The sequence below is a fragment of the Amphibalanus amphitrite genome, unplaced genomic scaffold, assembly GCF_019059575.1.
Source record: "Amphibalanus amphitrite isolate SeventyFive unplaced genomic scaffold, NRLGWU_Aamphi_draft 000969F_arrow, whole genome shotgun sequence".
NCBI lineage: Eukaryota > Metazoa > Arthropoda > Thecostraca > Balanomorpha > Balanidae > Amphibalanus > Amphibalanus amphitrite.
The window spans coordinates 259,588-273,965 of NW_024882463.1; the positions used below are offsets into that span (position 1 = coordinate 259,588).

Here is a 14,378-nt window from a genome sequence, read left to right on the forward strand (position 1 = left end):
AGGGAGACTCGGCAGAGGCTATCCGGGTGTCCGGCGCGCGGCGCGCCCTTAGGCATCGGCCGACCCTTCGGACCGCGTGGGGTCAGAGGTCGCGCTCGGGAAGTCTCGGCTCTGGGTTTTAGCGCTGTGCAGTCAGGAAGCGAGGGGAGGATGGCGCTAGCCCGACTGACTAGTATCTCGGCTGATTCGTGTGGGGTGGAAGGGAGCACAGAACGGGATGGTGGCTAGTGGTGGATGATGAGATGGTGGTTAGGTTAGTGCGTACTGCGTAGAACGTAGCTGAACATGCTTTTTTCATGGAAAACAACATGCAGCATAATGTGCGGGATTATGCCAGAACTCATACAAAAAGGAGCTAATATCTCGGCCGAGGGAGTGGATGAGTGTCGTGACAAAGCATGACGATGCTGCCAAAATCGGGATGCTTTTTGCCCCCATTTTTTTAACCCTAACATGCAGCGCTTGATCCGAACTTGAGGTCCCCGACTGACCTTAGACCTTAAAAGCGCACCCGTCCGGTGCGCCATTTTTTCTTCAGGGGCGCTCTTCTTGGTTGTATCTGTTCTTACCAATAACTAAAGCAAATCGAATGTATATAATAAAAAGGCATACCTCGAACACAGTTTTATTCACATCCGCTCGTGTGCATACTTGTTTTGACCTATACCTTCTCGCATCATAATATATCACTTCAGTGCCTAACCCTCCACGGAATTTTGGGTTTTCTGCATATACCCCGGCCGAGGGGGGGCGATTACGACCCCTCTCCGTCTTTTTGCCCCTAATTGAGCTAGCGCCTTGCGGATAAAACTGAGCGCGTGCGTCGTATGAGATGCAGCAACTGGTACCCGAGTTGAATGTCTCAAGTCCACCGATAAACTCTGAGGTCAGTATAAGTGCTCCAAGTCGCGGGATCGGTTTTTGGTAAACAACTTCATCATAAGTGGTTACAGAGCCAAGATAATTGCACCATCGAGTTTTGCATGCTCAAGCGCGTCTATACGCTTTGTTTTTGTTGAGGTCAATTTAAGGTGTTTACCTCAGGTCATGTCAGGGCAGAGCCACTCAGGCCACGAGGCTGGCTCAAGGAGGTCGTATCGCTTCTTCGATTCGGTAGGTCCTTTGGTGGCTTCCCGACTCGCTAGCTCAATTTGATCGGGACTTTTTGGTGAAATCTCCTGTGACCTTAGTGACGTCATCAATGAAGTCGCCTAACTTTAAGAATGGAAAAGTGAATGCTGGGGCTTGCAAATATTGTATAAAATCGCGAATTCCTGCGCTTGAGACAGCTTTAGATGGTTCCCGGCGCCAAAATAACAGTTTTCATATTTTGCGTTGCGTGACCGAGAGGTTGCGTGACCCGCGTGACCGACCTGACTTCAGGTGACTCTTAAGAAAATATGAGATAGCTGCATACAAGTTGTGAGGCCTCTGGGAGATAGTACTAGATCATATAAGCTTCATTCCCCGTTGAAAAGTCCCCTGGCACGAAAGGTGCTGCGACGTCGCGACATTTTGGGACCTTACAGAGGTTCACTTTTGATGTCATTGGTCAACGGCCTGACCTTAACCTTCGCACTTGTAGGAGGGTGTCGAACAGACCTCCTACCCTCAGTTTTTCGCAAATAACTCGCGCAAAAAGCGGCTGATTGCGACGAAACTTTCAGTACCCTCGAGTTAATCAATATATCGCCTACCCTATAATTTGCATGACCCTGACTCAAAAGACCTTTGACTTGTGACCTGTTTTCCGAGACCATGTTTGGCCGGAATCGCGTTTTGGCGTATTTCGAGTAGAGCGCGTTTTATTGTCTTTTTGTGGCTTTAAGCTATCAAACATGTGAAAGGTTGATCCCATGGATTCTAGTGGGTATCAAGGTCACCTGAAGGTCAGTCAGGTCACTGACCTTTGATGACCTTTGTTCACTCTTTCGAGTTCTACATGTTTCTAGGGTAGATTTCGGAGTTGATTTCGCATTTAGAAACCGTTTGAACATTTAAGAAGTGGTTTTGGTTCCCTCGTAACATGTGACCTGACCTGACCTGGCCTAAATGCACAAAAACATCATCTGTGATCAAAACTAACTTGAATTTCGTGATCAGCACCCCGCAAAACCCTATAACAGCTTCACTTTACGAAGCTCTAACAGGTCCCGATTCCCCGACTTTTGAGTTATATTGACCTGTCAACCAATGACCTAGGACCTTAAAATTGGGTATCATCGGCCTCCTCTCGTCACGGGCAACACGCTCTTTTTCCGCGAAGCTCTAGCTCGATTAGGGGCTGAACGGCAAAGGGGTCCAACGGACCCTCCTCCCCCCTTTACGGTAGACGCTGACAAAACACCAATATGGGCGAGGGTGAAAATACAGCTGCTGTCATAAAAATTCAGCTTGAATCAAAGGTCAGGCTTGCCAAATTTCAGCTCTCGCAGCTATCAACAAAAATATACATGTGGAGGCGGCACCCGCCTCCCCCCTCCCCCTCTCCTCTCGGCCACTGCCAGCGAGGTTTTAAGCGTATCATACATGTTACAAAGCATCATATCAAGATGACACACCCCAGCAGTCATATGCACTGAACAAAAACTTATTACCCACGCTAGTCTATCGGCACCATAGCACATGGTCGAGACTGTCGTCGGCCACGGACGCGCACTCGACCAACCCTCTGAGCCCGTTGACTGCGGGTGACCTTGACATGTCAAGCCTGATCGGCGGCCGGCCGCTGTCGTGCGGTCGTTACACGCGGAGGGGAGGGAGACACAAAGTTCTACGTTATAGCTGACCTCTGACCTTTCCCTGCGCCCTGGTCACTGACCCCGCTCCATGTCGCTGGGCGGTGGCATGGCGGTGGAAACCGGTTCTAGCCTCTACACATGCCACCATTCTAACCCTCCCCTCCCCACGCTACTACGCGGCGTGGAGTACGCTCGTGCGTAACTGGGCGGAGCAAGGGGTCACGCGATACAGGGGCGGAACTGGTTGCCCTCCCGCTCGCCGAGCGACCAACGACTAATACCCTGGAGAACCGTACATACAGCCCACCGCTAAAGTAATGTAGGGTTTTACCAACCTCAACGGTTGGCTTTGACTGGCGATTGTTTAATGCGGAGTGATCGAAAAGAAGAGGTCAATGGCTAAAGTTGCAGCTGCAAGGGTGACGATACATATAACCTACATTCAAAGTTTCATTGTAGTCTGGCTAATCGCTCCTAAGCTTTAGAAGCAGAACATACCCATGACTGAAACCCCACATTACTTCTGCTGTGGACTGTACATACGTAACGTACCTACTCGCCTTGGATGGGGAATTCAAATTGGGGGCCCTTTAGTTAGATGTCTTTTTCCTCCTGCATCATCAACATGCAGAACAGTTCAGCCGTAATAATGTCGTCACAGCCGCACGGAAGAGGTCAGGGGACAGGGCCTGCGCAAAAAGCTCTGCGTGGCGTAGGGTCCCCTCCGCAATCCGCATCTGTCAAGCAGTACCTAGGTACCTATAGGTATTCCGCACTTTGTAATAGGCATTAGAGCTGAATTAAATTTAGGCACTCAATCCCATCATAGGTATGCATTTAAGACGCAGGCATTGTTTTAGACGTTCACACCAAGAGTGTCGGGTTGGGCGGCGTCCGGAGCCCACAGCTCACAGGCTCGGGCTAGCTGATGTCATGCAGCTCACAGTGCCTAAACTATCAGCTCGAATATCGAAAATATGTATTATGCAGTCATTGCTGCGGGCGATAAGCAGCGACACAAGACGATTTTAATTGTTGGTAAAAAAAAAACGAATAAATACGCAAAAGGAATTAGGAAGGAACAATTACATCCACTCATATTAACATCTTCCAAACATATGAAGCGTCGTGGTTTCAAACGTGACCTAGTTGTATCGTGGCCGGTAGCCAACGATGACACGCTCGTACTGAGGCTCCCCACGGACCTCCTCCTCTTCCTCCTCTTCTTCCTCCTGCTCCTCCTCCTCCTCCTCCTCCTCCGACACCTCCGGGGTGGGGTACTCGGTGGGCACCGGTGTGGGCAGGTGGTCGCCCTGCGCCTGGAAGCCCTGCTCGCCGGCCGAGTACACCACCGTGTAGGTGACGCCGTCGGGGGCAGTGTAGCTGAACTGGCCCGACACGCTGTAGCTGTCGTCATCCTCCGGCTGGCCAGACTCGGACACAGAGATGCCGTTCTCGCTCTCGAAACTGGCGGAGGGAGATGAACAGCAAGGGTCACACAATGTGTAGTGACTGAAGTATAATGAGAATGAGATTGAATATATTGAATGGATAATGGTTTAATTAAACTTGCTTGCGAAGAGCAGGAAATAATTGCACTGTAAGAAGTTAGCACCAATTATTTCGTCGAGAATTATGAAAAGAGGCAATGGATGGGCATTGGGAGACATGAATGTTTCCATCCGCCAAAGCGCCTCCATTGGCAGACCCGGGGGGAGTAGGCCGGTCCGATTGCCACTCACGAGTGTTGGTAGGACTGGTCGTCGCTGTGGTCGATGTTCTGTCGGAGGATCTCGACAATGTCCCTCTCGTAGGGGAGCTCCGACGGGGCGGCGGCGGCCACGGCCAGCACGGCGGCGAACACGAGCTGAAACGGTACAGAGGGGTTGTTATTGCATACCTTAAAAAAAAACTTATCAAATTATTGAACCAGCATGAGCTAATTGAGAGTATTATAATTGAGAGAATTATATAGCGAGTGTAAGACTTCATTGTCATATTGCACTCCTATACCCAATCAACGTTCTTCTTCAAAATCGTGCGTCTAAGAATATCGCTAGACTCCATTTCAACAATATGAGCCCAGCTACTGAAGTCCAAGAAGGAGGAGAAAGTAAGGGCATAAGTTAAGTACATATATAATTATACATTAAACTGCTTTGGAAAAACAGTGCATCATTACTAAGGTCGCCGTTTCGTGGCCCAACTCACCAGCTTCATGTCTGTTGTTTTGGATCTGACCGATCTGTTGTCCTGGATCTGACCAGTAGCGAACTGTGCCCTCCTCCCACCGCTGTGTCGCTTTATACCGGTGGTTGGCAGGTGTACCGCGGTGTCCTCCGCTGGTCCTCGGCACCGGGCTGGGTTGGGACATCCCACCGGGGCCGCCGGTACCGGCGAGGTCAGTCTCCGCACGGGAACCGCCGGCCATCATCGGTGCGATCGGTGCACGTGAACCCTGCCGTGTGACCGTCCACCCGGCCGCCCGTTCCGGTCACCGTTCACTAAGTGACCCGTCCCGGTCACCGTTTATCGAGTGACCCGTCCCGGTCACCGTTCACTAAGTGACCCGTCCCGGTCACCGTTTATCGAGTGACCCGTCCCGGTCACCGTTCACTAAGCATGACCCGTCCCGGTCACCGTTTATCAAGTGACTCGCTCCAATCTCCGTTCAGCGAGTGAGTCGCTTCGATCACCGTTTTACCTGGTGACCCGTCACGATCCCCGTATACGTAGGCATGTAAAGTTGTACATAGATACTCGTATGCTCCGTTAATCACCGCTCACTTCATATGTGAAGTGTACGTACTGTAACTGCAGTGGGAAAAAAGTGTCGTATTGTGAACTGTAAACACATTTACAGTACCAAGTTGGAATACATGAATGTATGATGCAGGTATATGAAAAGGTATACCTATAGTGTCAAGCGAACGAAAAATGATTGATAACATCAGCCAAAAGGAGGAGCCAATGGAGGCGAAACAAAGCCTCTATGCATTCAGTCGAATATGTAAGCTGCATGTATTTTCTTTTCTTTTTTGTTGCATTGCATGATGCGTTTTCGGTACCTACACCTATACCTACATACTTGGCAGCTACAATGAACATGCATGCCGACGGTTACATTTTCATTTTTGATACCAATATAGGTACAGGTATGCATAGTAAAATATATCAATTTTAACGCCCCTACGATAAAATTGATTGGATTAGGCAAAGCATTGCTCTTCCATGCAATTTACGCATTGTACATACCTATTTTTATTTGTCGACATTCCGAGTTAGACGACATCCCGAGAATCGCGTTTGCTTACGAACTTGTGATTCGCTCCGAATTAGACGGATCGATTTTGATTACATTTAATTCATTTAATATTTAACATAATTCATACATTTAATTTATTACATTTAATCGATTATAACATGTACCTATACCTACATTTGACCTGGGAAGGACTTGTATAACTAATGAACTATGGTAGGTAATAATGGTAATAAGCTATGGTCGTCCGTTCTGCCGCGCCCCGCTGAACTGTCGCGATGGCCGCGGTGGCGACGCAGAGGGCGCCCCCAGCGTGAAACGTCACACGCCCTCCGCGGCAGACACCTCCCGCGTCGCTCCGCGCAGCGCGCGCCGCCGTCGATCTCGACGGAACGGCCCGGGCCGAGCGCGTCGGCGTCAGGGGCGCGTCCAGGCGGCGCCGGCGGCGGCGGCGGGCGGCGGCAGCAGCCCGCTGTGTCTTCGCTGGGCCCGCCGCTGGAGGCTGAGCGACGCTCCAGCGGTCGATACGGGACGCCGGCGGGCGGCCGTCCGACAGTCTCCGAGGGCCCGGGCCCGCCAGGCAGGGCGTCACCCCAACCGGTGGACAGAGACAGTGCGCCCGACAGCCGCCCTCACCGGCGACTCGGCAGCCGCCCGCTCTTTCCCACGTCTCCTTGTCATTCTGCGAGCCAGTGTATCGTTTGACGACTGGACGGAGAACTGATAAGGGCTGGTGGGAAACGGCACCATCTCTGGACCCGCGACGGCCGCGCCCGCAGAGGACAACGCCCTTGGACAACGCCTCGGGCGCCCCACTGTTGCAAGGCTGGATCGGCCCGAGAAATAGAGCCTGCGGACAACGGACGGGCTTGAAGGTAAAAAGTGGGAGGAACATTTATGATAGCGATATTGTACCTAATGCGTCTCCATCATTGGGTACGTACCGTTACTGATTCGGACGCTTTGAAGTCTGAAAAATAAGTCATCTTTGCCACAAGGGAAGGTGAAGGGAGCCTCTCCCACGTATACTGCCGAGTTATTTGAAGTTCTTTGTTACTTCTTGTTCTAATGACAAGTGATGGTTTGCTCTGGAATAAGGTAAAAAGTGTTCTGTTTGCGGAGATGAACCTTGATGCTAAAATTATCGTGAATACCTACAAAAACCCAATCGCTCCGCTCGGGGGGGGGGAGGGGAGGGGGGAGGTCACAGTAATCCGTACCACGAATGATTTGATGTATAAAAAGCCTGATGTACACGTACCCCTTATAAAAATGTACATCTTTTTGGGTCGGACCCCCCCCCCCCATGCTGAAACCGTCGAGGAGGCCGGAGCCCCTGCAAGCAGGGCTGCGGAGTCGATGGATTTTCGGCGACTCCGACTCCGACTCCGACTCCGGCTTTCAAAAACCAACTCCGACTCCGACTCCGACTCCGGGCCGAATTGTCGACTCCGACCGACTCCCTCCCGACTCCGACTCCGCAGACCTAGCAGGGCTGCGGAGTCGACAGATTTTCGGTGACTCCAACTCCGACTCCGGCTCGGGTTTCTAAAATCGACTCCGACTCCGACTCCGACTCCGGTCACAACTGTCGACTCCGACCGACTCCGACTCCGACTCCGACTCCGACTCCGACTCCGACTCCGACTCCGCAGCCCTGCCTGCATGAGGACCTTTGTTTCGGCAAATAATTCCAAGACAGCTCAATCGCGAATTTTGACGGTTATGCGCAGCGCTGTATCTACCGAGTGCAGTGAGAGTAGCGCCGTCCGACGACGGTCTGACGCAGGGGCGGAGCTCCCTATACAGTTGGTGGGGCGGCTGCCCCACCAACTTGGTATTTTGCCCCACCAATAAGCGTTTTGCCCCACCAACTTTAGCTGGTTTCTAAGACTTTGTTGCTTTGCAAATTAATCTTTTTCGCATTGGAATGTCTGTTTAAAGGGACCCTCCCACCTTAACATTAGATTTGAGTTGAGATAGCCAAAATGGGGTCCCTGGCTCACAATTACCGGTTTCGGCACTCACAACATCGAGAAATGCCTTAAATCGGAAATATTGAATTTCAAAATTGCAGCATTTTGATTCAGAGGGGCTAATGCATAGGAATACCCCTCTGAATGTGTGACGTCAACGCAGATATCTAACGATTTTTAAATGTTTGACTAAAACGTTTTGTAGCACGCGGTGGTATAGGTATGCTGCTTTGCGCGCAACAAGTGCCGCACTTTCAGCTGCCAAACTATTGCTTCCAAATAAAGTCGCTAGGAACAGCGGAGATCCCAAAAAGTAAACAGAAGTAAAAGTCTAATATCTTGAAAACCGGTGAATATTTTTCGGTGAAATTTGGTAGATATTCGTTTTCGCTGTTTCTAAACCGATTTCATGCCAATTCATAAACTTTTTTGAAGGTGGGAGGGTCCCTTTAATGCAAAATGATATGACTGTAATGATAGGAATTGATTCAGTGTGGCATTTTATTCAACTTCATAATCGGACATTGTGGGTTTGACGACTTTTTGCCGCACCAACTTCCCTGGAAAAGCTCTACCTATGGTCTGACGTCCCAATCGACTCGGAACAGTCTCAGTCTACTCTTAAACGTACCGCGCATCGGTGCGTCGAATCCACCAAGCACAATCGAAGGAGGGCTCAGGCTGCTGAAATTAGAATTGAGAGTGGCACCGAACCAATTAACCTGGGTTAGGGTGACTGGTTCGATGACTCTCTTGATATTAGCAGGCAGCAGCCTTCCTTCGGTTTGGCTTGATGAATCCGACCAGGGGCGCTGGAACTACTTTCCGACTGGGGGGGGGGGGGGGCACACCATAATAGAGATTAACCTAAGGTACCCCCAAATCTAGTTTTCTCACCGGTTTTAGGCCACTTATTTTTCACCCCTCGGCTTTTTCAACAAAAAAAGAAAACATTTGCAAAAAAGTGTGGTATTCCGTCTCAAAGCTGTGGGGGCACCGCCCCCACGGCCCCAGAGTTGGGGGGGGGGGCAAGCTGCCCCCACTGCCCCCCCCCCGGCTCCCCCGCCTATGAATCCGACGCACCGATGCACGGTACTTTCAAGAGTGGGTGTAGGTAATTAATTTCAATATGTTGAATTTTATGTTAGTTCATGTCCCAGTCCCACTCCCGGCTCCCGATTGTCAAGACTCAAGACACTCCTCAGGGTCCCCCATGCGCCTTGTTGGGTCCCCCTGGCCCTGGCCTCGGCCGCTCCCCACTCCAGCGCCGCTGCCGCCTGTGAACCGAAGGGGGAGGCTGTACGTGTACATCGTCCCGGCCAATCAGCGGCCGCCGCGGCGTCTCATTCGTCGCCCGGGGCGTTTTGCGCGCGCCCGAGGGACAGCTGACTTCAGTTGCCCGTGCATGACTGGAGGGCGGGCGGCGAGCGTGTGAGGTGCGGAATTTCCACGTGCGATTGTGGTTTGTGAATTGTGATCAAACCACGCGGGTGGTGGTCTTTCAGACAAATGTGTGAGCTGTGTGACGAGTGAGCTGCTAGGCCCAAGATTACTTCTATGTCATGATGTCAGGGGCCGACTTTTTTGGCGGATTTAATTTCGAATGAGTGACTTAATAAGCCGGACTTCGGACTTTCCTTCAAATGGAGCTTAAAATGAGTACACGTTGCTTTCAACCTCAGCTTCAGCCTCCTTCTGACCTTCAAGAAGCCAAAAGAAGTCAGAAGGTTCAGAGGGCCGCATCGAAATGGAATCCGGAATATGACGCCTGTACCTGCAACTCCGCATGGTAATGTATCATTATCTATTATGCCCATTGTCATCTTGTTCGTCCCTCCCCGCCCCTCCCCTCCCAAAGTCCAGCATTTGCTTTGGAAGATAATGGGCAGTACAGGGTGTCCCAGAATTGACCGAACACTGTTGACCGGGGTATATTAGATGAGGGAAAAATAATTTCACTTTTTCTTTCCGTTTTCCGATATAGTGAACTAAGACAGCTACAGAATGACAGATGCAAGGAACACGCTAGCTACAAGCTAAGCCAAGGCTATGCCGGCAGTAGTGGACAAATGCAAGCCCTTCACCTTGCTGGTCTCGGCTGTTCTCTAATGGGTCTCCCCACTCTGGCTCTACAGGCTGCCTTTCAGTGACCTCTTTCTTGCCGCACTCCGCAGCATACATACCTACTACAAATGTTTTCGATTAAATTTACATCCAAACTTTTTCCAGACCATAAGGCATTCCCCCCCCCCCAAAAAAAGAACTCATGCTTTCATCAGCCGCCACTCACGGTGACTATAAATACCGCCACTGTCGCGCTGTCTGGCATCTGAAATGGACTATGGAGGACCTTCATTCCTGAACAAAACATGGCGTGACTTTTGGCTTCCAACAGATTTGGTTTCCTAAAGGAAGGAACCCGTTCATGGCCATTCGATTTACGAAATCCAGTTCTTTGCAATGCTAGCTATGTAATTACCGCAGTGGTGCTCTCTGTTAACCAGCGTCGTATTGCAGGGGCGCGGGAACTACTTTACGACTGGGGGGGGCACACCATAATAGAGATTAACCTAGGGTACCCCCAAATCTAGTTTTCTCACCGGTTTTAGGCCACTTATTTTTCACCCCTCGGCTTTTTCAACAAAACAAGAAAACATTTGCAAAAAAAGTGTGGTATTCCGTCTCAAAGCTGTGGGGGCACCGCCCCCACGGCCCCAGAGTTGGGGGGGCAAGCTGCCCCCACTGCCCCCCCGGCTCCCGCGCCTATGTCGTATTGTATTTAGAAAATAGCGAAGGGGGGGGAGGGGTGCCAAGGTTTTTGAGGGCGCCACCTCACCCAAGGAGGGCGCAATCTTAACGATCGCTCAGCGGGTGGGGGGGGGGGGGGAGTCGTTTCTTACCACGCCACCCGTTTTATTTGGTATAGGTTATACTGCATTGATTTCGTATCGTGTGTATTTTTTTTTTTACTCCAGGTCACTAAAGGTCAAGCTGCCTGCGCACCGACGGGGGGGGGGGGCGGTTAACCGCCCCTCCCCTGAGGTTTTTCGTAAATAGCGGTTTACACATAATATGCAAGTTTAAACCTCCTTACTTTCAAGGTCAGGTCACCAGGTCACTCCGAATGACCCAACCTCAAATCACTTTTTTGCAACTTTTTCACCGTGTCAGGGCTACAGTAGACACTGAGGCCTTTGAAAGTCGCAGGATGTAATGAGGTCATTGGTAGCTGCAATTTGTATATCTCGGAATTTTGATTACGTTTGACCTAATGTCAGGTCAATTTCCCGGCCTCCCCATTATACCTAAGTCAATGCATTGTCTTAGGCAGCTGTGAGGTCATATGACGTCACCAAAGGTCACCAGAGTTTTTTTACCAATAACTCCTTACAGGAACGAGATACAGCCGCGCAGATGGTCTCATTGTGTTCAGCTCGTCAAGGCGCATCGAATGATATGCATGATGACCTTGAGGTCACGTGACCTGAGATCAACCTTTGACCTTGACCATTCGAGGTCAACATTTATATGATTCGATGCGGATTGACGAGAGGATCACGATGGTGCCATTAGTTTGTTCCTAGCTTGGCTACGTCGAAAGTTGTTCGAGAAAAACTCTTCATTTGTAGCGCCGCCATCTTGACCTTTTGACCCCTGTGACGTCATCTTTGACCTGACCTGAAAATGACCTCGTAAAAATCGTAGACCTTGTCCGTGCGTATCCCAGACCGTTTACCGCTTGTCGCTATCTTGCTTCTCGAGATCTCAGGGGAGGGGGGGGGGTGGTCAATCGCCCCCCGTCGGTTCTAAGTTGGCACGGACCCCCGTCGGTGCGCGGAAAAGACTGGGAACGCGCGGCTAATGCGAGCCGACATACGCCGAATCGCGATTCCAGCCAAACATGGTCTCGAGAAGTAGGTCACAGGCAGACTTGTAAACGACTCAAATTTTTTTTGAGTCGATTCTTTGTTTGAGTCTGGAAATTTGAATCGATTCATCAAACGACTCATGATGTTAAATTTAATTGATTCGAATCAACTCATGACTCATCAAGTTCCTCGATAAAATGATTCGAATCAACTCATGACTCGAGCAACTAGCCAACGGAATGATTCGAATCAACTCATGACTCACACATTTTGATGAATCGATTCAAATCAACTCATGACTCACACGACATTTTTATTGAACTTATTTCATTGAACCCATGACTCACTATAGGCATTTGTTGATTATTTGACTCAAAGCTATGATAAAATGAATATGCCGCATACCACAATTGTATTAAGCAGCATAGTAGCCTTGACCAAAGATTCAAGCAGCTACCTAGTAGGACTAGGTACATAGGTACCTACCTTACACCTACCTATCTTCAACACTCAACAGTCAACAGTGCAATGTCAGATAAATTTGTAAGTAACTCTGAGAGACAATTATAATATAAGTAAGGACTAAGGAGTAGCATAGTAACCTATCTCTTATTATTACCTAGAAAGTCTTATTTGAAAATTCAAAAGCACAAGTTCCGAGAGGCATTCATGTTTTTTTTTAATCAAACTTTTTCTACATGATAATGAGACAAATGTTACTACTTCTTACTTATCAGATAAAATTATTCAAACAGTACAACCTCAAAAATAGGATTAATCCCACCTGTGAAACATTCCACCTGTGGGCCACGAGGAGGCCATGACCTTGCATGAGTGGCTCAGGCCTCAGAATCAGATATGATCTTGAGTTGAGACTCATTGAAAGTAGTTAAAGGGACCCTCCCACCTTCAAAAAAGTTAATGAATTGGCATAAGAGTGATGTAGCGTGAATCACAAAGAGCGAAAATGAACATCTACCAAATTTTACCGGAAAATATTCACCCGTTTTCGAGATATAAGACTTTTATTTTTGTTTACTTTTTGGGAAATCCGCTGTTTCTATGACGTCACATAAAGGTTTTCTTTACGTCGGCATTTGGAAGCAATAGTTTGGTATCAAAGTGCGACAAATATTGCGCGAATGATGCGTTTATCTTATCAAGGTCAATATATGATGGCCAATAAAGGATTCCAGGACAATTCTTATGGCATTTCTTCGTATCGCAATTCTTCGTCTGCAAATCTTCGTCAGGGCATTTATTCGTACCTATCGCATTACTTTGTCTCGCACCAGGGTATATGAAAATCGGCTCGCATTTCTTCTTCAACGCAAATATATGCAAGAGTAAGCATTGAGGGACAAATAAATGCACCGACGAAGATTTGTAGACGAAGAAATGCGGACGAAAAATTGTGCTACGAAGAAATGTCATGCGAGGATTCGTTCGGGTACCATGACATTTATGTGATTTCAAAGTCAAGGTTCACAGCTGATCTGCTAAATCAAGCCAAGAATCCAAACTATCAAAAAACTATAAATATTTGTTTGTCTGTCACAGAGGTCTCAAGCAATATAAGGTTGACATATGTTGAATCAAAAATCTACTGCCACAACTCACATCTCCTGCCTTAGTTTATCATTGTTGTTTTAACTTGCTTTCAAGAGAAACAGAAGCCAGTATCTGATATCACTTCAGATGATTGTTTCAAGATCTGAGTTCAAATGGAAATAAAAGCAAGATCAAGATGAAACAGGGATTATTGCTGTTAAAGTAGTTTGGCCATGATACAACAAGCACATAAATCATTAGCCAAATCAAATACTGGTTGGTTTGTCAAGATGTTTGTTGTCTGTCGTCTGTCGAGCTGCTATGAACACTGAACGCTCTCACTCTTACTTTAAAGAGAGTAGTTTAAGTTGAATGGTAGTGAGCTGTAATTAGACAAAGCAGCTATTCAGTGCTCACATCAAGCCAAGCTAGGAAATGGCATCAACTGTGGTGGGAGGAAGCAGGTTCGGCAGCCCTATGTTGTAAACTTCTGTTATGTCTTGTGTTTGATCAACTGATGTTTTCTGCTCTGTTTGTGCAGTGATAGTAGCTGGTAACTGCATGCTTGTCAAATTATGTGAATAAATGAATTCATAACATTGCATTTTCTCTCCATGCAAGGAACAAGTAAGATGTTGTAGAAAATGTAATAGAGGGCTGCATTGCTGATTTTGCACTTTATCAGAGCTTTATTTAGAATTGCTTTCCTGAAAGCTACACACAGGCCACAGTGCTGAAATGCACAATGTCATAGCTTTGGCAGAAAAAAGAAAAGACTTACCTAGGTAAAATTGGCTGAAAGTATGGCAGAGCAGGTCTTGATGCGTATGCCCATCCGTGTGCTTGCCGAAGCCGAACTGACTGCAACACATTTAACTCTGACCCACCATGGTGGCTGGCACATCCTGAACTTTCACCACTCTAAACAAGACAACTTTCAGCCCTCAGCACTTGTATTAAAACACTGTACAAACACTCA

The 14,378-nt window shown here is 48.6% G+C and overlaps 1 protein-coding gene across 1 annotated transcript; it reads right to left on the reverse strand.

Moving 5' to 3' along the window:
- Window positions 1-3,703: 3,703 nt before the first annotated feature.
- On the reverse strand, window positions 3,704-5,063 carry LOC122368711 (cuticle protein CP14.6-like). The gene is made up of 3 exons (XM_043342919.1): window positions 4,953-5,063; window positions 4,484-4,608; window positions 3,704-4,208 (listed from the first exon to the last, which is right to left on the reverse strand). The coding sequence occupies exons 1-3, from the start codon at window positions 4,959-4,961 to the stop codon at window positions 3,887-3,889; spliced, it is 456 nt and encodes a 151-aa protein (XP_043198854.1). The 5' UTR covers window positions 4,962-5,063; the 3' UTR covers window positions 3,704-3,886.
- Window positions 5,064-14,378: the final 9,315 nt, after the last annotated feature.